Raw genomic sequence first — 26546 nt, 5'->3', positions numbered from 1 at the left:
CTTTTTCTAACCTATTTACCTTATTCTAAAGTCTTTTTCTAGAATCTTTGAGTACTATCCTCCTCTTGAGAGTCTTGGCTATAAAATTAAAATAAAAAGAGACCGTAGTTAGATACTTTTAAAATTTATTTTAATAAGAGAAAATGAAATAAAGGCAGAAATGAATGTGCTGCTTTAATATTTGTACTATATTAATAAAATTTACATTTAATTTTATGATTAAAACTTTGCATTCATTCCTATGATTTCTGATGTTTTGAGAATTCATGTTTTCATAGAAACATTTCTAATTTTACTATGGAAGTCAATGTGAAAATAGGAAATGAACTTACAAATTTGCTTTATTTGGTGAGTTTTCAGCACTTAGTGTGGTCATACTACTTTTTTTTTTTTTTTTTTTTTGACAGAGTCTCACTCTGTTGCCCAGGATAGAGTGAGTGCCGTGGCGTCAGCCTAGCTCACAGCAACCTCAAACTCCTGAGCTCAAGCGATCCTCCTGCCTCAGCCTCCTGAGTAGCTGGGACTACAGGCATGCACCACCATGCCCGGCTAATTTTTTCTATATATATTTTTAGCTGTCCATATAATTTCTTTCTATTTTTAGTAGAGATGGGGTCTCGCTCTTGCTGAGGCTGGTCTCGAACTCCTCAGCTCAAATGATCCGCCCACCTCGGCCTCCCAGAGTGCTAGGATTGCAGGCGTGAGCCACCGCGCCCAGCCGGTCATACTACTTTAACTTTTTTTTTCTTTAATACTTAACAACATTGGCCCATATTTGACTTCATTATTTACTTTTTTCAATTTTTTAATCTATCTCGTTCTGGTTTTTCAAGTCACTTTCCTGAAGTATTTCAATCTTTGTGTGCATGTACATGCTTATCTAGCATGATTCAGCTTTCATATTTTTCCTTTGTAGTTATACATTGTTCATCTTGGCAGTGATTAGGACAGGTCAGTATATTTTTTCCAAGATTGGGTTAAATGGTGTTTCCTTAAAATCATAGGTTGGACCTAGAGGAGACCCAGGGATAAAATGAATAAGTTTTATCCCATTGCCAATTCTCATCTACTCAGTAGTGGCTGCCTAAGGACTGAGGCAGACTCTGTGCTCAGTGGGGAAAAGGTTATTTGATTGGCCGTGTTTGTCGTGGACATGGAAGAGTTGATTGTCAGACCCAGTGCCATATTTTGGCTTTTCCTCTTCTAGTCCAGGAAACTGAAAAGTGAATTGACTGACTTACACTCGCAGACAGCGCCCCTAAGTCCATAGATCTTCAGACTCCCCAGTTCAATGCTGGGAGCTAAATAAGTGCTAGACTTTTTCTCCTAAAGAATTATGAATCTGCCTGGATTTTGTTTGTTTTTCCTCCTTTAGTGATAATTGAATTCTATTAGGTACTTAAGTTTGTCACAGTTTCTTACAGATCTTAGAGAAAAACTCTGGAGCCTTCATCCAGCAGTCAGAAGGTAGAGAAGGTTCTTATTCTAGCAAAGAAAAGGAGCTTGAGTTATGTGGTCGAGCTAAAATTGAAAACTTTTTAGAATCTATTTTTAAGACTAAAGATTTTTCCATTAAATTTAAAAAATGTACTACTGTCTTATCTCCATTATGATTCAGTCAGGACCATGCTCCCCCTAAAAAACAAACAAAAAAATAGATTTATTTAAAACCAAGGGAAATTGTTCAAAAACAAAATCTGGTCTGCAAGGATTAAAACGCTAGTAGAATTAGAGTAGAGAGATTTTTTAAAATCTTTCAGTCATTTCTCTACTGTGGTGTTTGGCCAAGATCATGCATAATTTTGCAGTTAGTCCACACAAATAGCAAAAGTAGCTATATTTTGTGTGTTTATAGGATTTATTTTATCCTTGATTTGGGAAATCTTCATATTAAAAATATCCTTTCTATCCTAATTACCCTGATTTGATCATTACGCATTGTCTGCATGTATCAGAGTATCACATGTACCCCATAAATATATACAATTATTAGGTATCAGTTAAAAATTTTTTTAAATCCTTTGACATTTTCTATATCCTGTGGGCTTATTTTGGTGATACAGATTAGTTCTCTTAATCTCTTAGAACATTTTTTGCTATGTTTTTCCAAAACCATACCTTTTTAAAGTCTCTCGAATGCTGGGACCATTTCATACAAAATGTTCTGTCTTATTAACTGTTAATCAGCCAATCTGCAAGTATGGCTAGCCATAGTTATGTGTGTCTTCATTCCAGACACATTTTGTTCAAAACAGTTGATTTCTCCCAGCACGGTTTCTTCATTTGGGGGAATATTTTTCTATGTAAATACATTTTCAGTTGAACAATGATGTACTTCTTAATCTTTATTGTGGCACAATTGTCAATATATAGCATTGCTAGAGGATGGGGTTCTGCATAGCTGTGGGTGTAAAAAGGAAGTGGAGAAAGAGAAAAGGAGAAGAGATGGCTTCTCTTCAGTGCACCACTCAGGCCATACTCTTATGATGGAAGGTGGCAGGACAGGGCCCAGGAGAGAATCAGATTTCTTTTTGTTGTATGCCCAACTTTTTTGCAGATCACCACTTTTGTAAATTTAGAGATGGCAACAGTGTATCAAAAGAAAATTGAAAAGTATTGTGTGTACCTACATTTAACATTAAGTCTACAGTTGAGTATTACAGTCTCTTTCCTGTTTGTGCCGTATCTTTGCCTCTTGTGATCTCTTAAATTCTGGTTTGAGAAACATTTTTAAAGGGGGAGAGAGAACCAATCTATTCTATGCAATTTTCTCAAATTCTCTTCCTCTCATTCCCATGGTCCCTTTCCTCTCTCCATGTCCTACCCCTCCAGTCCAGTACCTTCTTCCTTCAGGACAGTACCTTAAATGTGATAGGTGCTTAATAAATGTATACAAGTATATATTGTTTTGAAGATGGGAAAGTTGGTAAAGTTAAGAAAGAGTGTTTAAGAATTCAGAGGGTCCATCTGAAAGTGAAGCAGATTTCTAGTTTGAAGCCCAGGAAATTCAAAGGGGATGAAATGGAGGGAAAATACCACCTTTTGTTCATTGCATAAAATTCAGCTTGCTCTCAGTATGATTTCTAGCCTAGTTTATTTTGCACGTACTTCAATACTTACCAACTTGGTGGATTAAGAAAATTCATGCAAGAGGAAGAATGAGTCATGGCAGTACTTCCCTTTGGGGGTAGGGAGAGAGAGAACAAACCCTTAGCTTAATCTCTCCATTATACACTTGGAATGGATACAGCATTTTGATTGATTGCTGAGCACTGATAATCTTTCCTTGTAAGCCACCTCATACCACTTTTGGTTGTGTCCATTATATGACTGGTAGAAAGCTCTTTTAGGTTAACCAGCAAAGATAAAGAGCTCTGTAACCATATTACCCTGAGAGACTTGTTCGTATGATGTCATTTCTTTTTTAAGATTTTTTGAGTTTGTAACAACTTTTAGAAAAGCTTCAGCATTTCCTAGTCTACCCAATCTATTAAACAAACAAACCAAAAAAAAAAAAAAAAAAAAAAGACAGGAAAACATTTGGTACTGAGAAACTGGGTATGCTAAGGGTGTGGCTGTTTTGGCATTCATCTTTGGTATGCAGAGTGGGTTCCTCTATGACTTTGCCTTGTTATCTCTGATGCTGCAACTCCCCCAAGAAGAAAAAGAGAGGAGGTGGGATAAGACTTGGAGCTAGTTTACTGCTTTGAGCCAGAAAAGGAAGTGGAGTACCTAGATGGGAGCCACAAAGTCTTTTAGTAGGGTCTAGTTGAAAGATTGTTTTTTGAAGTGGGGTGAGTAACCTGTTAAGTATTTTCTTGTAATAATCACAGAATTGATCTGGCTGCTTTCGACTTTAAGGTTGCCCTCAGTAACCTGCCTCTAATTACATCTCTTCTTTGTTCTAGCCCTAACATGTTCTTCTGGGCTGACTTCAGACTTTATTTTCTTTCCTTGTGCTTTTGGGATCTATAGATCTCATCATAAAAAATGCAAGATGGCATCAGTAGCAATGGCAAGAAAGACACAGCTACTTAGCCGATCTCTTACTTGGGTGGATGAGTTTCCATGGAACTTTTACACAGAATAATCAACCACCATTTTCTCAAACTTCTGTGTGCAAAGCAGCTATTGCACTCACATATGCTCACAGCTGAGTCAACCAGAGCATCCCAAGAATGCCATCAAAATCATTATTTAAAGTACTACCTTTTAGGCTTTATTATCTAGAAGAGTCGGTGAACTGAACACAAAGATAGACTTAGCATCCAAAGTATTTATTTTTAAAAATGTCTTATTTAATGGCTGGGCATGGTGGCTCATGCCTGTAATCCTAGCACTTTGGGAGGCCAAGGTGGAAGGATTGCTTGAGGCTAGGAGTTCAAGACAAGTCTGAGCAACACAGCAAGACCCCTGTGCAAAGAAGACAAAAACTGGCTTGGTGTGGGTTTGCACACCTGTAGTCCCAGCTACTCGGGAGGTTGAGACAGGAGGATCACTTGAACCCAGGAGTTTGAGGTTGCAGTGAGCTATGAGTGTACCATTGCACTCTAGGCTGGGCAACAGAGTGAGACCCTGTCTCAAAAAAAAAAAAAAGAAAGAAAAATCTTATTTACTATAACAGTAATACATATTATATATAACTAAAATAAAATGGGTTTCATTTTTTAGAAGGTAAATGTTGTGAGCATAGTTTTGGGCATGATGGACACTGGTATGGTATGAATGTTTGTGTCCTCCCAAAATGCATGTGTTGAAGCCCTAATCTCCCATTAGTATTAGGAGGTGGGCCTTTGGGAGGTGAGTAGGTCATGAGGGTGGAGCCCTTATGGATGAAATTAGTACCCTTTATAAAAGAGGTCCCAGAGAGCTGCCTGCCTCTTCCACCTCGTGAGGACTTAGCTGGAAGGCTTCATGTATGAATCAGAAAGTGAGCCCTCACCAGTCACCAAATCTGCTGGCTTCTTCATCTTGGACTCCCCAGCCTCCAGAACTGTGAGACATAAATTTCTGTTGTTTATGAGCTTTCCAATTTATGGTATTTTGTTATAGCAATCCAAATGGGCTAAGACAGACATTCAGTACATTTTTTGGTTATAATTAGTGTTATTTAGAATTATAAGCTTATAAAAAGGAAATGACCTTGTAAGAGTCTAAAAACTCCCTTGCAGTTGAGTCTGCTACGTATTATCCCTGACAGATATTCATTGTCAGCCTGTGTTTTAACAATCCAGGAATACATAGATGACTTTCTTTACTTCAGCCTTCTCCCTTAAAGAGAATGTTCTTCAACCAGTAGAGATGACACAGCCTAACTAAATAAACGAGCATTTAAGGCTGGGCACGCCTGTAATCCTAGCACTCTGGAAGGCTGAGGCCGGAGGATTGCTTGGGCTTATAAGTTCCAGACCAACCTTAGCAAGAGCAAGACCCCGTCTCTACTAAAAATAGAAAAATCTATTTTTCTGGGCTTCATGGTGCATTCCTATAGTCCCAGCTACCCAGGAGGCTGAGGCAGGGGGATCGCTGGAGCCCAGGAATTTGAAGTTGCTGTGAGCTATGAGTGCACCATTGCACTCTAGCCAGAGCAACAGAGTGAGACTCTGTCTCCCAAAAAAAAAAAAGGCATTTAGATACTTTAAATGTTAAAATCTCCATGCAGAAATAACTCATTTCAACATGTTTTCCAGATTAATTCTGAAGCCGAGTCCAAACAAAAAAGAAAAGGAATGCTGATTTGAATTTTTAAAACCAAAGTAAATTGAAGCAGATACTTGTAAAATTATTGGATAGGGAACCATATCGAGTTCAAAAGATTACATGGATATTTATCTAGAGGCAATATTTTGATCCAAACTATTATCTAGTATGTATCAACATTGAAATATTTTTATTTAAAAATAAACATATGTAATCACTAAAAGTTTTCTTCGGCATGAAATGATGATGAGACCACTAGTCAATATCTGAAGCAAAAAGGTAAAGCTGAATTTAATGCTGACTATGATAAGGGACAACTATGCTGGCTAGGCACAGTTTCTCCAAGTAGAGCAGACCAATTTTTTATATAGGATTTTGGGGAAGTATGGAATTCAGGGATTGGCAAACTTTCAGAGGCCATAGTGGATTACTGTAGAAGCATAACTATGATTAGTTGGCTGGCACTCAAAGGCATGAGTGAGTCTGTGCCTGATTGGCTGACTTCCAGAAGTGAAGTGGCTGGCAGTGATTGGCTTGCAAAAGCAAATTGTTTATCATTTTTTGATGCCTACTTCTTATCGTGGTCACAGAAAAAGCAGTCTTTTTCAAGTTTGTGGAACCTTTTTTAATTTTCGGCATCAAATGCATGTAATTGCTTATACAAAGCAAGCATATATTTTAATTTTTTTTAAATACAGCTTTTAGATAGAATAAAGGGAGAAAATATTAAATGTACAGCTCAGTGAATTTTCTACATCTGTAATACCTGTGTAACTACCTCCCAGTTCAAAAATATATCACATTTTCGTCACTCCGGAAGTCCCTATCTGGTCAGTAATCCCCAATAGCTATTCTAATTTCCATGCCCATGGATTAGCTTTGCCTGTTCTTGAATTCTATATAAATGAAAGTATGTAGTATATATTACTGTATGTTTAGCTTTTTTTTATTTCTTGTCAACACAGTGCATGTAAGAGTGATTCATGTTTTTGTATATATCAGTACAGTAGTTTTTTATTACTATGTAGTATTCCATTATATGGGAATATACTATAATTCATTTGTGTAAACTCTTAGTAATAGACATTTGGGTCATTTCCAGTTTGGGATATTATGAATAGAGCTGCTGTGAACATTTTTGTTCAGTTCTTGTTGTTGTTTTTTGACAAAGTCTTGCTCTGTCACACTGGGTAAAGTGCAGTGGCCTCATCATAGCTCACTGTAACCTCAGACTCCTGGGCTCAAGCAATCCTCCTGCCTCAGTAGCTGGGACTACGGGTGTGCACCACGACACTGGGCTAATTTTTTTATTTTTGTTCTTGCTCTGGCTGGCATTCAGTTTTTTTAAAATGAACGTAACTCTTACTCATAACTACACTCATCTTGGGTATACAGGTGGGAATGAAATTGCTAAGTCATTATGGTACATGCACATTTAGTTTTAATAAATACTAATAAACAGATTTTCTTTTTCTTTCTTTTTTTTTTTTTTTTTTGAGACAGGGTCTCACTCTGTTGCCTGAGCTAGAGTGCAGTGGCATCATCATAGCTCACTGCAACCCTAAATTGCTGGGCTCCAGCAATGCTCCTGTCTCAGCCTCCCGAGTAGCTGGGACTGAAGGCATGGACCACCGCACCAGGCTGATTTTTTCCATTTTTAGTAGAGACGAGGTCTTGCTCTTGCTCAAGCTGATCTTGAACTCCTGACCTCAAGTGATCCTCCTGCCTTGACCTCCTAGAGTGATAGGATTACAGGCGTCAGCCACGTTGCCAGGCCTAACGAATAGTTTTTCCAAAGTGGTTAAATCAATTTGTACTCTACTAGCAACTTATGAGATGTCTTTGCCAATACTTGGTATTGTCATTCTTTTAAATTTTAGCCAGTATATGTTTTTATTTTTAAATGGGTGGGGCCAGGCACCTTGGCTCATACCTTGTAATCCCAGCACTTTGGAAGCCGAGGCAGGAGGATCACTTGAACCCGGAAGTTCAAGATAACAGTGAGCTACTGTGATCACATCACTGCACTCCAGCCTGCACAACAGAGCCACACCCTGTCTCTAAAATAAATAGATAGATTGATAGATAGATATGGGTGTATTTTTTTAAAAGGCAAATTTTGAAGGAAAAAAAACCTAGGTTATTTCAATAATTTAACATGAAAAACTTAAAAATACAGAGTTAGGCAGCTTAATTATTTACTTTGCTATTCTTAGCCTAAAAAAGAAATAAGCATTCTTTTTAATTTCTTAAACAGCTTTCTAATTTACAATAATCTAGGAAGAAACATCCTAAACAAAATTATTGTCATATAAAGTTAGTGTTTCAATAGTCTTGAAACTCCAGGTTAACTTTAGTGATTTTTTTGAGTTTATCCTATACTTAGGCTTGAAATTAATTATCTTTGGGTTTTTTTTTTTTTGTACTTAGTGTGTGCCATGATCTTTTCTAGGTATTGTAGATACAGCAGTGAGTACAGTTTAGATTTTAGTGACAGTATACAGATAATGAATCAATAAGCATATATTAATAACATGCCTGAAGATATAGAGGAATACAGACTAAGAAATAGAGATTGCCTAGTGCAGCAGGAGGACCTCCACAGGTTGATAGTTTATATGTAGTGGTCAGGGAAGTACTCTCTAATCAGTTCATTGACATTTGCTGTCTTGGGGAAGAGTGTTTCAGACAGAAGGAACATTAAATGCAAAGGTCCTGAGGCAGGAGTGTGCCTGGTTTGTTGGAAAAAGAGCAATGAGATCAGGGTTGCTGGAGTATTGTGAGTAGCAAGTTGGAGATGAGTTAGAACTTTTGGATAGGGAAACTGCGGCCTTGGGGCCACATGTGGCCTTCTGGATTCTTAAGTGTGGCCTTTTGACTGAATCCATATTTTACAGACAAAATCTTTTAATAAAGGGTTTGGATTCCATCAAGGAGTCTCACTCGGGGATTTGGAGGGCCATATGTAACCTTACAACCTTTGTAAGACAATATGGCTTTTATTTTGTTTGAGATAAAATGCTATAAGAAGATTGTGAGCAGCAGAATTAAAGGGAACTGTCTAGTTATGTTCACACAAAAACACGTATGTGAATGTTCATAGTCACTTTATTTGTAATAGTCAAGGGCTGGAATCATTTCACATATCCTTCACCATCTGATTGGTTTAACTGTGGCACATTATATATACCACGGAATACAATAAAGCAAAATGAACTATTGATACACACGGCAATTTGGGTTTATGCTTGATGATAAAAGCCAGTCCCAAAAGGTTACATATACGATTCCTTGTATATAACATCTTTGAAATGACAAAGTTTTAGAAATGGAAGGCAGATCAGTGGTTGCAGGGGTTAGAGAGGGGAGTGTATGTGGTTATAAAAGGCCAACATGAGGAATCCTTGTGATGTTGGAACTCTTAAGTATCTTGACTGTGGTGATGGGGATACACAAACACACACAAATGATAAAATGGAATAGCCAGGCGCTGTGGTGTGTACTTAACCGTCCCAGGTACCTGGGAGGCTGAGATGGGAGGATTGAGCCCAGGAGTTTGAGACCAGCCTGGGCAACATAGTGAGACCCCATCTCTTAAAAAAAAATTAAATGGAATGTAACACACACACGGGTACAAGTAAAACCTTGGAAATCCAGAATAAGATTAGTGGACTGTATCAATGTCAGTGTCCTCATTGTGGTATACTATTAATATAGTTTGGCAAAATGTTACCATTGGGGGAAAATAGGCAAAGTGTACAAGGGATCCCTTTATCATTTCTTACAACTGTGTGTGAATCTATAATTATCTCAATAAAAATATCAAATAACATGACATTATACCTCATAAATATATATAATTATAATTTGTGAATTTACAATTTTAAAAAAATTTAAAAAAAGATAGCTCTGGTACCTTTGTATTAATAGAAGATAGACTATGGGGCATTAGGGTGGGAGCAGGGTCCCCAGTTAGGAAGCCATTGCGATAGCCCAGCTAAGAGATGATGATTTGGACTAGAGTAGAAGCAGTGGAGATGGTAAAGACATGATGTTTTAAAGGTAAAGAGCCAGCAAGATTTGGTTAATGGATCAGATAGGGAGAGTGAGAGAAATCAAAATTAACTCCAAGATTTTTGGCCCAAGCAACAAAAAGGATGGAGTTGCTGTTTATTACATGGGGAAAACATAGCAAGAACAGGTCTGAGGGAGAAAATTAGGAGTCTGTTTTGTACATTTATATTTGAGATACCTGTTGGCCATCCAAATGGAGATTTTAAATGGGTAGTTATTTTAAGTGTGGAGTTCAGGAGAGAGGTCCAGACTGGAGATAGAAATTTGAGAGTTGTCAATGTATGAAATCACCAAGGGAATGAGTATAAAATGAGAAGCTATCTAAGGAACTAAGTTCTGGAGGGAATCCAGCATTTAAAGATGAGGAAGATGAGGACGAACCAGCAGAGAAGAATGAGATTAGGCAGTCAAAGAGAGAAGGGAGGAAGGACCAAGAAAAAAATGTCCCCAAAGCCACATGAGGAAGGTGTTTTATGGCCAGTTGCTGCTTCTAATAGGTCCTGTAGGATATGGACTAAGAATTGACAGTTGGATTTGGCACCATGCAGGTCACTGCTGACAGGATCAGTGTGGGTGGAGTGGATGGTGGGGATGAAAGCCAGATTGGAGAAGATTTGAGAGAGTAAGAGGGAGAGGACTTGGAGTACCAAATGTAGACAGACAGTTCTTTTAAGGAGTTTTGCTGTAAAGGGGAGCCAAGGAGTAGGGTAGTGTCTGGAAAGAGGGTGAAGTGCAAGGGAAGTGTGTATGTTTTTAATCTGGGAGATGTATTATAGTGTGTATGCTGATGGGCATGATCCAGTAGAGAAAGAGCACAATTGCTGGAATGCACTTGTATAAATGAGCCGGATGGGATCTGGTCAAAAGAGGCAGGATTGGCCTTAGATAAGGGCCTGGACAGTTTATCCATAAAAGAGGGAAGGTAGAATGTATGCATACAGATGCGGGTAGAATGGTAGCTGTGGTGGGAGCTTAAATGTCCCTTTGTGATTGCTTCTATATTCTCAGTGAAATATTAAGGTAAGGTCTTCATCAGAGAATAATTTTAGGCAATATTAAGAGTTTGAGAAAAAACAAGAGGTAAAAAAGTCATCTAAGAGTGGGAGTATGACTACACTAGGATTTCAAATACAGTAGAATTATTAGGCAGCCACTCTGCTGTTAGTGATGATAAATTTTAAATATGGCTAGTCAGTTTATGTGTTTTTCTTCAGTTTCATCTGCCACTCTGGTGCTAGTGAAGAGTAGGAAGAGTTAGTTTAACCAGAGTTGGAGTTTTGCCAGAGAAGTTCCAGAGAGAGGGGTTTAAAGATGTTGAGGGCTATGGAGGGGCACGCTTACTGGTGAGGGTACGGACTAGGTGATAACCACGGGAGTGTGGGGCTGAGGTAGGCTGAGGCCTGGACCATCAGAAGAGAGAAGGTCAAGGAACTTGGACCAGGTGTTGGAGAGTCTGCTACATAGAGCTTGAAATCACTGTGATTGCTGGGTGCCAGATTCATGACTATTTCTACTTCAGTAGACATTGAAAATACAGGGAAGAAGATAAGTTAGAAACAGCAATCGTCTGGTTTTTTTTTTTTTTTTTTTAAAGCCATGACAAATTGTTTCACTTTTTAGACTCAGCCTTTTGCAAAAGACTATACCAGAAATAGCATTAACAAAGACATATCCTTTGGTTTAGCCTATGAATATGTTAAAAGATAGCCAGCAAATATTTTATTTAGTAATTTTTGGTTGGTTTATTTTATTTGTATAGTTAATTGGTTGTTATGGGTTTGTTCATGAATTGTCATCTTAAGACAGTTCACAGTGTGGATCTCAAAGTAGAAGACCATTATGAAAATATTAACCAACGAATTTTTTTAAAAGCAGACCTAGAAATATAGGTGACAAAAAGCCATGTCTAGTTCCCCAGGGGAAAAAAGTAGGTATAGAATAAAAAATATTATTGCATACTAACTGAAATTAACTTAGGAGTCATCCCTTGTTTTTATCCCTCACAACCAACCTGTTAACAAGTCATTTTGGCTGGGCTTCCAAAATACATCACATGTTTATTCACTTCTCCATGGCCACCACTCTAGGCAAAACTGCCCTCGTTTCTCACTTAGACTGTAGCTGTTAGCACAGAATTTTGGGCTGAGAGAGCTGCTAGCAACCTTTAGGTCCTAGCTCAAAAGTCATCTTTCAAAACAGTTTCTCTGAACCACTTAAAGTAGCCTTCCTGATGCCCCCAACACACACACACACTCTCCCATAGCATTGTTCTGGGTTTTTTCCTTATGGTATTTATTGCTATCTGATATTATCTTGTTCCTTTGTTCATTGTTTTTTGTCCATATGCCACCTTTAAAATGATTTAGAGCAAGGAACTTGTCTGTCTTGTATATTTCTTGTGCCTATTGTCTGCAACAAGTCAATTCCTGGCACAAGAGATGTTAAAAAATATATATTGAATGAACAGTAAATATATTGAAAAACAAATATTTATCTGGGAGTCTTTTATCTTTTTAAATTTTTTTGTAGAGATGGCTTTCACTACATTGCCCAGGCTGGTCTCGAATTCCTGGCCTCAAGCCATCTCCTTACCTCAACTACCCAAAGTCCTGGGATTACAGGCATGAGCCTCTGGGCCTGGAGCTTCTAGGAATCTTGAAGCCAAAAAAAAAAAAAAGTCTGATCCAGTGGGTCAAGGGAGGTTCAGTACCCAGGGGTCCTAGGAGAAGCTAGCAAAGAAAAGACACATTATCTTGCGCCTAGCACATCTGAAAAGCAGGCCTCCAACAGCTGAAGTGGGGCTGACCTGAGGAATGGTGCCTCCTAAGGAAGAAACTGATTTCTTCACCTAAAAGAAAAGCAAATTTTCATCAGGATTTATATTTAATTTCAAAGGTTTGATGACTGATTATCAGATAGATATGTTTTCTTTTGTTCTGTTTTTGACTGGGGAGGATTAGCAGAGAACTCTCAATACCAAGCCAAAATGAGTTGATACTGAGGGAAGAAAAGGTGAATAATGCAGAAGCGGTAGAGGATTAACAGAAATATCAAAGACTAATTTTTAGTCCCTTTTTAGTTGTGATAAAGGGATTAGAGTTCAGGAGCAAGAGGACACTAGAGAGCTGGGGGAAGAAGAGGAAACTGTCAAAGCAGGGAAGGTAGAGACTGATGTATGACCTAATTAAATCAAATTTGGCTTATCTGTGTGTTACCAGATACTGTATCTGGCGATGGTGACCCCGTGAGGAATGAGACCTAGGAGAGAATGTCTGCCCTTCAAGAGGTTTACAGTTTCTAGCAATGGAGACAGATGAGTGACTATACAATTGTTGGTTTGAAGTGAGATTAAGGGGTGTCTTTAGGGGTCAGCTGGCCAGCTAGCCCTGGGATAGGATTTCACATAGTGGTCCACAGCTTTATTTTTGCAGAGACCCAATTTCAATCTACCAATAGGTGCCTCATCTCTTAAAAACTGGCCCACAGTAACCACACTCATAAAAGACTAGTACAAAAACCAAAATGTCAACTTATTACTTTACAGTGGGGAAAGCTACAGGAATAGCCAAGTTTTAATTAGAAGATTACTTGGTGAACAAGGGAAAGTAATTGGGTGATGTAAATTTTGCCTTCTTTTTTTTAGTTATATTACCATCATTTTATAGTAATTTGTTGTTTTATCTGCTTTTTTAGGCAATGCTCTTACCATTGTATGTCAGTATTTTCAGTTAACACACTTAAGTTTTTTTTTTTTTATTTCAGAATATTATGGGGGTACAAATGCTTCGGTTACATAAATTGCCTTTGCGTCGTCTGAGTCAGAGCTACAAGTGTGCCCACACCCTAAAATTTTGAAGTTACCTATGTGCTGTGAAACCTGTTGTTATAATGGAGGTATATATCAGGTTAATGGCCACATCAGTAAGGAAACTATTAATTTTGCCTGGGCTGAGAATAGAAACCAGAAAGATTTTCAGGGGAGATGTGACATTTCAGTTAGGCCTTGAAGAATGTGTAGGGGTTTAGTTGAGGACAGAGATAGATGGGAAAGAAGGCATTTTTTTCCTAGAGAGAGGGAACATAATCAAAAGAATAAAGAAACCCACCGTCTTTGGCCTGTTTGGAAGATAGTCTATGTGATGGAGATAATATTGGAAAGCTAGGTGGGACCAGGTTCTGAACTGTGTCAGCTCATGCTGAGGAGTTTAGACTTTGTCTTGTAGGTCAGGGAAGGGCAAACTTTTTCTGTAAAGGGCCAGATAGTAAATATTTTAGGTTTTGCAGGCCATCTGGCCTCTGTTGCAATTATTCAGCTCTGCCATTGTAGCACAAAAACAGCCATAGGCAATACGTAAATTAGTGAATGTGACTGTGTTCTAATAAAACATTTATAAAGACGGGCAGCAGGCCGAATTTGGCCCTCTGGCTGTAGTTTGCCTAACCTTGCTGTAGGTAATGTGACTCTATATAAGGTTTTCGAACCAGAGAGCAATATGATCGTATGCATGCCTTAAAGAAAGAACATATAAGAGAGTCTGAAAACTCTGAGCCCACCTTAAAGAAATGGTGATGAAATGGAGACTAACAACTCATATATTACAAGGATATATATCTCTGAATCATGTAATTCCACATTTTTAAATATAGCCAGTGTCAATACCTTACTCTCCACAAAAATATATAACTTGAAAATAAGTGGAGATTGGTTAAGTAGAGTAGAGCAGTGCTTCTCAAACTTACATAGTTTATAGACCCCTTTTAAAGGGAAAAATATTGTGGATCCCAGTGTTAATTGATGATTTTAAAAAAAACTAAATTGCTATTGGATGGGAATATGGTACTAGTCGTTACATTGCAAGTTCTTTTTGAATTCATTGTGTCTGTCCTACCACCTGCCATGTGCAAACTTAAGTCTCCCATTTTTCTATATTTGAATCCTAGAGAAACCTCTGGTTACATAGTGCCCTGTGACCTTTATTTTGTGCAAATGCATTGTTAGATATTAAGGCCGCCTCTTTTAGTTTAGAACAATTAAAGCCGTTCTACCTGGTGCTGATGCAGTGATAAATATAAGTGTAAACATGGCAACTGAAATCCTACAACAGGGCTTCTTTTTAAGTGATCCAAAAGATCCAGAATATGGCTATTAATTTTCAGAAATTACTCATATAGAAAGCTAAAATTTAAAACTTCTCAACACAACGAGATTGCTGAGAATCCGTCAAAATTTTACATGGTTCTGAAAGTGCAGTGTGAAAAATAAGGATTCGAGACATCAGTGATAAGTGAAAAAGAAGTTGGTTAATAGAGAATGACTTTTGGCTCAGACTATTCCAGGAGTTTCCTGATGCCCCTGGGGATAACCTCCACTAACTGAAGTTCAGTGCAGCAGCGGGCAAGTAGAAAGAAAAGCAGCAGCGCCCATAGACTCTGGGGAATATTTGAACAGAATTCCTCAGCCTGTGAGTAGGAAGAGATAGACGGCCACAAGAGTGTGAGACCTAGCTGTGAGAACTGATGGGGCGAGCACCGCCAGAGCAATAGTTCTCAAAATACAGTGTAGTTCCTGACCGGCAGCATCAGCACCAGCTGAGAATGCAGATTCTCTGCCACCCCAGACCTATCCTCTCGGGTGAGGCCTGGGGATCTGTGTGCTAACAGGCCTGCCAGGAGATTCTGATGCACTCAAAAGCTGGGAGAACCACTACTCTAAAAAGTGAGTTAAGGAGGAAGAGTTAAACAGTCTGAACATACCAGAATTTCAGATTTAAAAGTCTACTTCTTCCCTAAGGTTTGCCTAACTTACCTGGCAAAACTTGCTTATTTACAAAAGGTTTTTTTTTTTTTTGACTATGAGAATATCATGCTTTAAAAAAACTATTCCCATACTCCTGTACTGTGTAAATTATCTTTGTTACTTTTTATGAAATGTATTTTACATTAGTTTAGGGATTAAAGGAAAAGTTCCTGTAGACACAGTATAGATTTAAAATACCTGTCAGGACACTGGTTTCACCTCTGCATCATTCAGGATTTGTTCCCCTTCCAGAAGACTGACTCCAGAGGACAAGCAAAAGAGAAGAATGTGTCATATCCAAGACAGAAAGCAAAGCAAAGCTCTGCTTCCAGAGCTTCCTTCCTAAGGAGTTTCTGAACTCCTGCTAACACTTGGGACGTTGTCAGTATATAGATGTTCTTCAGTAAAGGATCAGAATTGAGAGGGGAGGTATAATCAAGTTTCAAGTTAGAAAATCTGAGAATGGGAATGCCTGATGAAAGAATACTAGTGGTAAGTTTTTGAGCACACTTAGATAGGATGAACACCAGTTGTTTGCTTTTTACTGAAACAATTGAAACTTTGGTATATTACCTGGAAGTTCTTACCTCTTGGCAAAATTCCATAGTCTGATTCGGAAGGAAATGCCTTTTCCCTTGCTTTGAAAAGGAAAAAACAAGCTAAAGCAAATTTTTTAAAAAATGAAAAACACTAAGAAACATTTCCCTCTAGAGTATACCATAATAATAAGAGCTGAAAGAAAATGGAAGAAGAGATTTGTTACATATAACTGACAAAGATTAGTATCCAGAGTATATTAAGGTCATTTATTTAAAAAAAAAAAAAAACTCCATATAAAAATGGACAAAGGATTCTTCACAGAATAAGGGACACTTGGCCAATGAACATATGAAAAAATGTTCAACCTCATCATAATTCAGCAAAATGCAAATTAAAACCACAATGAAATACCATTTTATATCCACTAGAATGGCCAAAAATAAAAACTCTGGTAATACCAACATTAACAATGATGAGAGCAACATGAATTTGTCATGTACTGAATCTTCTAGGTATGTTAATTGGTGCGATCACTTAAAAATAGTTTGGCATTACATATAAAGTTGAGTGTAAGCATACCCTTTACCCAGTAATTCCATTCCTAGGTTTGAACCTTGGAGAAACTCTTGCACATATATACCAGAAAACAGATAACAAGATTGTTTATAGTAGAGAAACAGAGGGTAAAACTACAAGTAACTTAAATGTTCATTTGTATGATAGAATACTATATATTAATAGAAATGAAATTGAAAGAAGTATAGCTCTAAGCATCAACTCAAAACAATGCTAAATGAGAAAAAGCAAATCAGAAGGATGTATACTGTGTGAGTCCATTTATATAAAGTGCAAAACTAAAACTGTTAAGGATATATACATATAAGGCAAAACTAAAGGAAAGCAAGAGAATAATTAAAATCAGGATAATGGGTACTTTGTAGGGGGGATGCAACTAGAGAGCATGAGGGTACTAGTAATGCTCTCTCTCCTAAGCTGGGGAGTCTGTTCATTTCATTATTCTTTAAGCGATACTATAAACAAGCTTTGTGTGATAGATTTTACTTTGGGATTAGGAGGAGCAATCTATTGGAGTAAGCCGTTTGGTCTCTTCATGGAATGGAGAACATTATAGAACCTGAGTGGCATATAACATTGCCCACATTTGTCCCTAATATCTCGTTCCTATTGTGTTGTCCATTAGAAAGCCTTATTTGCAGGGTGACCATTGAATTTATGGCCTGTACTGGGATAATCTGAATGTAAAGTGAGGGGATGCTCAAAATAATTAAAATTATATTTATATATTTTAAAAATATTTATGATTAAGAAATTGGTTCATATATAAATTTCAAAAATAAATTATATAAAAGCACATTAAAAACTTAAAATGTTTAAATATCTAAAAAAAATAGCAAGAGCTACATTATTCTTGGTACATACTGGTATACTTTTATCAGTTTCTTACGCTTAGCTATCTGAAATACCATGTCACTGATATTTTTATACAGGGAATATTTTTTCAAAGTGTTCTTATTTTTAATTTTTGTCCCTTGAAATTGCCTGCTACCTTCTTCAAAATTACATTTTATAGTTAATATATTTGAAAATGCTACCTTCCATTGAATCTTCTCTGTAGGCTGTATTGTTTTTAGTGGAGAAAATATACTTTCAGAATATTTGTAAGCTTGCTATCTTAAAGTTAGAAGTACAAAGTGGAGGTTTAACAAGCTTAGTAATGGCAGTGATAATTCCAAAGAAAAGGAAAAAAAATGCAGTTTAACTAGTAAACCAGAAAAGGTGCCAGTAGACCAGGTGTCAGCCAGACCTGTCTTGAGCAGTTACACAAAATGCCTGCAGTTTAACATCTGCACAAGCAAATTCTGTTCGTTTGCTCATTGTTGGACCTGAGGTGGTTGCTAGTCAAGTTGCTAGCCGTCACACCCCTGTGGTGAGCCTTTGTTCCAAATATGGCTTGAACGGTTCTGTTTGTAGGAGATGAAAACACATACAATGATCCATAAAAGTTACAGGTTTGCAGAAGAAAATACATTAGTTAAAATATTAAGTTGGGAAAATTTGGGGGGAAGGAGGTAGTAAAGGAAGTAAGTCAAACTTTGAAGTACTGGGCATTTTGCAGCCAAGAAAAATTAAGCCAAATCACTAAGTCTCAGGATTATTTCTTATTCCTATAGGTACATTTTGTGAGATAGACAGTCCACATATATGGCTAGAATTTATGGAAATACTGATTTTTTACTTCTCATTTTACATGTGACGTAAGTATCCTTTCCTGTGGAACAGTTGTGCTGCAGCAGCAAATGATTACTCTTTGATATACACCAAGCTGTGTGTCTCTTCAGATCTTCTATTACTATTAATCTGCTTATTAACCTCATAGGAAATGGTGAAAGTCCTTCCAATAGTCAGACCATCTTGAGCAACCTTGTGAATCAGTGGGTGACATATCCCAGCATGATTTTGAATATTTTACTGAAATATTTTCAGAATGCTATATTTTTTCCTTTAAAAATACCTTTTCAGAAAAATATTTTCAAATGCACCTTTTGAAAAATTTTTTTTTCCAGTGGCGGGAGACTGCTCCCTCCATAGGGAGTATATTGATATCCCACCTGTATTAACATTGCATTATATTGTTCTCCCAAACAATTTAAAATAAATGTGCTTTAAACATATTGTAATGAAGCAAAGCACTCTGGTAAAATAATTTCAAAGTCACTGATAGAAAAACTTTTATTTTGGCACACATTATAATTTCTTTTCCCCTAAATTTCAGTTTTCAGAAGTTTAAAATTCTATCAAGTAGCTATCTTAATGGGTTTGAATTTTATTCCATCCTTCCGCTCTTTTTTCCCAGTTGATTTTTTTTTCCTCAAGAAAAGACGAAAGGTGGCTGGGCATGGTGTCTCATGCCTGTAATCCTAGCGGCAGAGGAGGGAGGATCGCTTGAGGTCAAAAGGTTGAGTCCAGCCTAAGCAAAAAATAGAAACATTAGCCGGGTGTGGTGGCACATGCCAGTAGTCTCAGCTACTTGGGAGGCTGAGGTAGGAGGATCGCTTGAGCCAAGGAATTTGAGGTTGCAGTGACCTATGATGACACCACTGCACTCTAGCCCGAGAGATGGAGTGAAACCCTGCCTTAAAAAAAAAAAGACAAAAGGTAAAAGGCATTGAAAGATCCATAGGCAAGGTAGTATGTAATATATGATCCAACAGTATATGACACATGGAAATTAGATTTCACTTAACCTAATAATAGATCAAATAGGTGGACATTACTTAATACTTAAAATGTTTTTATTTCTTTTCTCTATAGCTTTAAGAAAAAGTAGCAATTACTTCTGACTTTACTGAATAGCAAAAATTAAGTGACTTCCTACACTGCAAATCATGGCACTACCATTCCGGAAGGACTTGGAGAAGTACAAGGACCTTGATGAAGATGAGCTCCTTGGGAATCTGTCAGAAATAGAACTGAAACAACTGGAAACTGTTCTGGATGATCTTGACCCCGAGGTAGGTGTTAGCCGCTGAAGATAAATGAAATAACTTCTCAAAGCCTTTGAAACTAAGTAGCTGCCTTTGAGCAGTTAGCTTTTCCATGACTTTTCCCTGGCACCCTCCACACCCCTCCTCCTCTTCATCCAAATGAACTTGCCTTTTGCTTCTTCTCCAGTTCCCCGACTTTTGCCTCCATTTGTTTACTGACATGACTGTTTTAAACTATCCAACATCCTGAAACATCTCTTGAAATTTTTTTCTCCTCTAAGACACCTTTTTTCTCTGTTCAGGAAGGGATATCCTTAGTAAGATGCAGCATACTTGGTTAGCTCCTTGATATGTGAGACACCACTGTGTTTCTTCAGAACTTCTATACCAGGATGGCACCAGCACAGAATGCCTCCAGAAGGTTCTTCATGACCTTAAACCTAATTTTTACCTTTCTGAAAGATGCTGACCAAATTGAATAAGTTTTTAGTCATTAGTAGAATAGATAAGTAGCCTCTTGGCAATACAAGCAGTCCCCTGTGAAACAGACCTGAATATATGTGTATATGTTTTAAATTTGCAGAGTAGATGTTGTTTGTTTTATAAATTACACAAGGGTAGGGTAGAGACCCTTAACCTTATTGAATTATTGTCTGATATGGGGGACATAGTGAGTGGAGAACCTGAAGGTAATGGTTATTTGCTAAGCTTTCTTTTTTTTAACCACGTTTCTCTATGCCATGATATTGATTTTAAGTGCCTCTTAAGGCCTGAGAGTTTGTTTTATAAAACTGTTTTTGTTACTGGGTGATGTGTCTGTACGGTAGACCAAATCTTAAACTGTAATTACTATTGAAAAGTTTTCGGTACACTTATATCTGGGCAATTACTCAGGATAACAGTGCTGTTTTTATGGTATTAACACCAATATCTTCTACAGGCAATTCAACCTATTAGACCTATTTGAACCAAATGGTTTTGGAGTGAGAGGGAACATAAGAGTTCATCTACTGCAGGGTTTTTCAACCTTGACACTTCAACATTTAGGGCTGGATAATTTGTTGTGGGGGGCTGTCCTGTGTATTGGAGGGTGTTTTGCAGCATCTTTGGCCTCTACTCACTGCATGCCAGTAGCACACCCCCGTTTTAAAATGTACCTGGGATTTTGTTTTAGTCAGGTACGGTAATAGATGACAGACACAGAGACAACTGCCTTGAAGGAAGAGTTTATTACTTACAGTTCCGAAGAGCAGGAGGCATGCGATGCCATGCCGTGCAAGGCACATGGGGAAGCAACTGGGTCAGTTAGGAGGCAGAAAGAGCAAGGGGCAAGCATGGCCCAGATGTGGTTTCTGCAGGAATGAATGAGTGAAGCAGGGTAGACAAGTTTGAGCAAGTTGAGGACTGGATAGTTTAAATAATTTCAACAGACTTGAGGTTATAAAAGTGGTCTTTTGTTGTCTAATACCTAGCCCCAGGGCAATTTAGGGCAGAGGAAATACTGGCTTGGAATGTGAGAGATAAAAATGGTTGCTGTTATGGGCCCTGGATTGGTAGGTTTGTGTATGAAAGGTGTGTTCATGGGGTGGGACTGGTAAGTGGGGAATGGCGCTATCTCTAGGAATTAGCCCTGGGAGGGGCAGTCTCACCAGGATTAGCAAGTCCCTCAAGATGTCAAAACATCATAAAATTCAGAAAATAAAAAACATGATTAATACTTCCCCCTCAGTTGTGACAACCAAAAATGTCTCCAGATATTGCCAGATGTCCCCTGGGGTACAAAAATGCCTGTGGTTGACAAACATTGATCTAGTCCTTACTTCTGATTTATAGATTAAAACAAAAATTAGGTGACTTGCCTCAGTTACTACAATTAGAGAAAGAACTGAGACTAGATCCTTGATTATACCTGGCAGAGTCTAGCAGTCTTTGTGTTAAAACATAGTGAATCTCCTCTTACATGATGCACTGTGGCATCACTCTAAAATCTGATGGCTTGTTTCTAATTTGCAAATCCATGGCCTTCTTCTTATATGGAGAGATTCAAGTTCTAACTTCTGAATGTATTTTGCAAACTCCTCAACCCAGCTGCAACTCCTCCAACCTCAGGTACTATTAGTTGAGACTAGAAGAGCAGTGATGTTTATTGATAGCGTGCCACTTGTTGGGTGACATTTTGGGGAAGAGTTCTGGTGAAGGACTAGGTAAGAAAAGAGGGCACGGGAGTAGCAGCTACTTTAGCCAGAGAAACACCACTGTAACTTACAAAGTCTCAGAAGACAGGATAAGAGCAGGTGAAGGTGTGTGCGGTACCTTACTATATTTTGGAGGGCCACTTTACTGTCCTATTGCATTCAGTGTATTTCTTTGCAACTCACTGCATTTTTGCAAAACATTTATCTCCAAAAGACAGCCAGCCTAGGCAAATGCTACTTTTTAAAAATTTCCAATGCTGGGAATATATTATTACAACAAAATTCCACTGCAAGGGAGAAACATGTTATTTTTAGTGGCAAGCATATTAATGAAATTTTTTCAATTTTTTAAGTAACTGTGATCTCTTAGCTTACTCAGTTAGAATATACTTCTAATGAAGCTCAGTTCCTGGGTTTATAGCTTCTAAAACCAGTTAGCTGTCACTTATTTTGTGGTCAAAAGCTGTATTTAAGGAGTCAGGATTCCAGCTGATATTTAAAACTCTGTTTCACATGGGCTTGAGCAAGCAGGTGGAGCAGCGCAACTCCATCACCACCACCATGAAATAGCAACACCTATGTGCATGCATTATGATGGAGAAGGAATGTAACTTTTTATTTGCCTTAATAAGCATTTTCCTTTAAAAGTATTTTAAAATCTTTATTCAATAAATATTTGAGGGGCAACCTGTAGATCCAGGTACTGTGCTAGGCTTAGGGATACACAAGTGAGCAAAACGAAGGTGGTCTTTGCCCTCGTGATGCAGGCTGGTAGGAATGGGGTCAGTTAGTCATTAATCAAATAATCATACCGTATTAAAAGAATGGTAGAGGTTATGAGCTGAGCTATAAGAGCTTATAATGAGAGGTCAAGAAAAGCTTCCCTCGGGGGAATGGAGCTGTAATCTGAAAAATGAGTAGCAAAAAGGGATGGGCTGAGCATTCCAGGGAAGAGGGACCACATACCTAGAGGCCTTGTGGTAGAAGGACGTATATGGCAAGCACAGGGAGGAAGAACAGCTGGTGTGACTAGAATGGAGAGGGTATGTGAGCTGAGGCTAGGGGCTGAGTAACTGGCTGAGGGGCGGCAGTGAGGGAGGAAGAGGATCAGGCAACTGATTCAGCTGGGAGCTAATCTAACATTCCAGGCAAGCTCAGATCATAGCTTGGGCCAGAGGTGGTTAGAAGTGTATTCTGATCAAGTAAGCTAATAGATCACAGTTACTTAACCATGGTGTTAGAGATGGGAGAACAAGTGAGTTCTTTAAGAGGTAAAAATGGACAGGACTTGCAGGTCGATTGAGAATGGATTCTTCATGTGTAGTTCTTACCTTGATGTCCAAGTCTGAAGGTAGAAATCTTGTGTTTCTTTTTTATGGTTCCATAGACAATTTTGAATTACAAATACATACTTGATGCGGGGTTAGGAACAGACCTCCTTTGTGTTTCATCTTTACAGGTCATCTTTCTGTGTAAGGAGTACCATTATGTAAAGTAGAACACAAAAGTGAAATTTATGAAAATTATTTTGGATCTCAGCAAATGGCCAAAGTTGAAATGCTATATTTTCTACTTATAAAATGAATATTTCCTATTATCATTATCCATATAAGATCACCCTATAACGAAAAATTATCTTTTACCCTCCCTGTGAGATTCAGTGTCACTGCCAATATTGGGAGGTGTTACAAAAGAGGGCTGGCCCTTTTGCATGATTTCTCTGGCTGCCTCCTATTTTCAAAGCAAAGGAATACCCAGGAATATGAGACAAGGCATTATACCTCTTTGACTTTTGACAAGCAAACAGATGGTGCTTGCTTTGTCTAGTCACCCCTTATTATTCCTGGACTTAGTGAAAATTCAGAGTAGGGACTACAGGAGACAATTTTAATCCATTGTCCTCCAGCCCACCACCCCCTACTCCATTCACTCAAAAAAGCTGTACCCACGTGGAGATCCAGGGACTTAGCTCTTACTATGAGTGTCCGAGGGGTGCCTTGGACATGTGTGGCAGTGACAGTGGTTGTTGCAATTTGTTGTAAGTACATCCTAGTGCTCATGTATGTACGTGTGTACACACAAAAGTGGAACATTTCACATGTGTTTAAACACAAACAAGTAAACATGAATCTGATATTCTGTATGATATCCATGTTTTTATCACAAGAAAGTCTGTACAACAAAATAGAAGTCATTATGAAGGAATATCATGTATATAGTCACTGAACATTCTTTTGTAATAGAATTATTCTCTACATATATGCTGAGCAGTTATTAAGTATTAAGAAAACTATTTTTTATTACCATCCCAAGACACTTAAAAACTAAAGGGTGTTTTCTGCTAGTAGAATACTTTCTGAAGAAGATGTTCTATTTTCTTCAAATGTTCTATTAGAAAATGTGCCTATTTTAATAATAATATAAATGAATTCTACCTAATTAAAAAAAACTTCTTGGAACACATTTATATTGCTGCCCTAAAATCCTGCAATAAAATGTTTAGTGCCTATATCACATTCTGGTCTATAATTCTTTCTTATATAGGTAATCTGTGGAAGCATATGACATTAGTATCTTGGTGTTCATGATGTCTGATTCATTTTCTTTGGCAGAATGCCCTTCTGCCTGCAGGGTTCCGACAAAAGAACCAGACGGCAAAGACCGCCACGGGGCCCTTTGATAGAGAGCACCTCCTTTCATATCTGGAGAAGGAAGCATTGGAGCATAAGGACAGGGAAGACTATGTGCCCTACACTGGAGAAAAAAAAGGTAAACCTGGAATTTTGAAGTCATGTGATAGCACTTGATTTTTATTTTTATAGGTAGATATGGAGAAAATCATATTTTTAGAATTATGTCACTGGTAACCTTAAAGATAAAATACTGTTGACTTAAAATTTTATTACAGAGTTTAGACATTTTATTTACATTTTTCATCAACTTGGCCAGTATGTTTCTTCTTAATGATTTGTTAGTAAGGTTTTATCACACAATGACTTTGCCTAACACTCGTTAGTTCTCTGCTATAACAAATCTAAAAGTATACTGAAGGAAACTTTTAAATCCACTCATATGTTACAAAGTGCAAATGACGTTAAAGCACTGCACTATTCTAACTCCTGTCTTTAAAGTGGAATGCCATAAAATAATTTATATTTTCAAAGACCCTTTTCAAAAGATATCCCACAGCCTTCCTTAGTAATTCATGGTTATAATTGCCAATGCTTTATAATCATTACTTTCAGGAAAATTTTCTAGTCCAAGTCCCTTCCATCGCAGTGTTTGATCTTCCATATCTTCTGGTGGAGACCAAGTACAGATGTGTTTTCAAAAGTTCTGTATATAATAGCACTTAAATGAAGTAGGTAAGTTTCTCAGCTTTTGCAGCAGCATGCACTCTTACTTGGGATATCATGTGTAGAATACTGGGGAATGGCGGCAGCAGTAGCAGAGCTGAAGATCAGCTCTTCCAGGCTCTGTTTTTACGTCTGAATTTGTATTAGTCCAGGCAAGAAGAGTGGCTTAGAGCATGGTGCTTTCTCCTAGTGAGACTCTGGCTTTTTATTTGAGAAAGAAGTCTTTCTCAAGAATTTTGGTCAGGCCTATGTCACACGGCTACCCCTTAGCTGCAAGGGAAGCAGGAAAGTTCATTTTAGCATTCCAGCCTCTATAGCTGAGGAAGGCTAGTGAATGACTTTTGAGTAGGTAAACCACAAGGTCTACATCAGGCTTTTTCAAAATTGTCTATCACCCCCTTGCCTCTCTGCTCTTTCTTTAGATTCCATCTCCCTTTCATCTCTAGTTGAGGATTGCTAGCTTTGCTACTTGAATTAGGCTTCTCCAGAGAAACCAAACCAATGAGATGTTGGGAGGGAGCGGGTGGAGAGAGAGATTGATTTATTTTAGGGAATTGTCTCACATGATTGTGGAGGCTTTATTAAATCCAAAATCCAGCAGGGTGGAGACCCAAGGAAGAGTTGCAGTTCACATCCGAAGGCAGTCTGCTGACAGCATTACTTCTTACTTGGGGAGAGATTAGTCTTTGTTCTATTAAGGCCTTCAAATGATTAAATAAGCCTACCCACATTATGGAGGGTAATCTGCTTTACTCAACACTGATTTAAGTGTTAATCTCATCCAAAAAATACCTTCACAAAAACATCTAGAATAATGCTTGACCAAATACCTGGGTACCATTGGCCCAGCCAAGTTGACACATAAAATTAACCATCACACTACTGTTAGAGATGGGAATGTCATATCCCTCAGGTGTTTGGGGCCAGAAAAAGGGTAGAAAACCAATGCAGAGTGTTTAAGTGTGGAAAAGTCACAAAGATAGGCAAAGGCATCTGTTCTTTTGTATTTGTCATGGAAAAGACTGCTGGTTATATTCTCTTTGTACAGCCATACCTTTAATCCTGCTTAAATAGGACAACATGGTTTTAGAATAAAAAATATAGATTGGTCACCTTTTACTAGTCTGCGTGTTTCAGATGGACTCTAGGGGTATAATTAGAAAGAGTAATGGAGGTAGAAACAGAGCTGTGAGAAAAAGAGATGTCAGAAAAAAACATGGATTTATCTGCAAAATGGAGTGAGTAAAAAGAGAGTAAGAAAAAAAGAAAAATGAAAAAACTAAGGAATTTGAGGACAAGAAGGAGAGAAAATAAGAGATGTGAAAGAGTGCTGCATTTATCCCAGGCGGACCCAGGAAGCTTCCTAATAGGCTCTTGT

General features: G+C 38.0%; 1 protein-coding gene across 1 annotated transcript in view; it reads left to right on the top strand.

The window, feature by feature from the left end:
* The window catches only part of TMOD3 (tropomodulin 3), a 70243-nt gene that overhangs the window by 13409 nt on the left and 30288 nt on the right, over positions 1-26546 (top strand). The window contains exons 2-3 of the mRNA XM_069459770.1: positions 19445-19644; positions 24425-24581. Coding sequence (XP_069315871.1) covers positions 19519-19644; positions 24425-24581 — 283 coding nt within the window. The 5' untranslated portion in view covers positions 19445-19518. The remainder of the gene's footprint in view (positions 1-19444; positions 19645-24424; positions 24582-26546) is intronic.

This window comes from Eulemur rufifrons, chromosome 2, assembly GCF_041146395.1.
Source record: "Eulemur rufifrons isolate Redbay chromosome 2, OSU_ERuf_1, whole genome shotgun sequence".
Taxonomy (NCBI): Eukaryota; Metazoa; Chordata; class Mammalia; order Primates; family Lemuridae; genus Eulemur; species Eulemur rufifrons.
The sequence above is the reverse complement of the archived record's forward strand: the minus strand, read 5'-3'. Positions and strand labels throughout refer to the sequence as shown.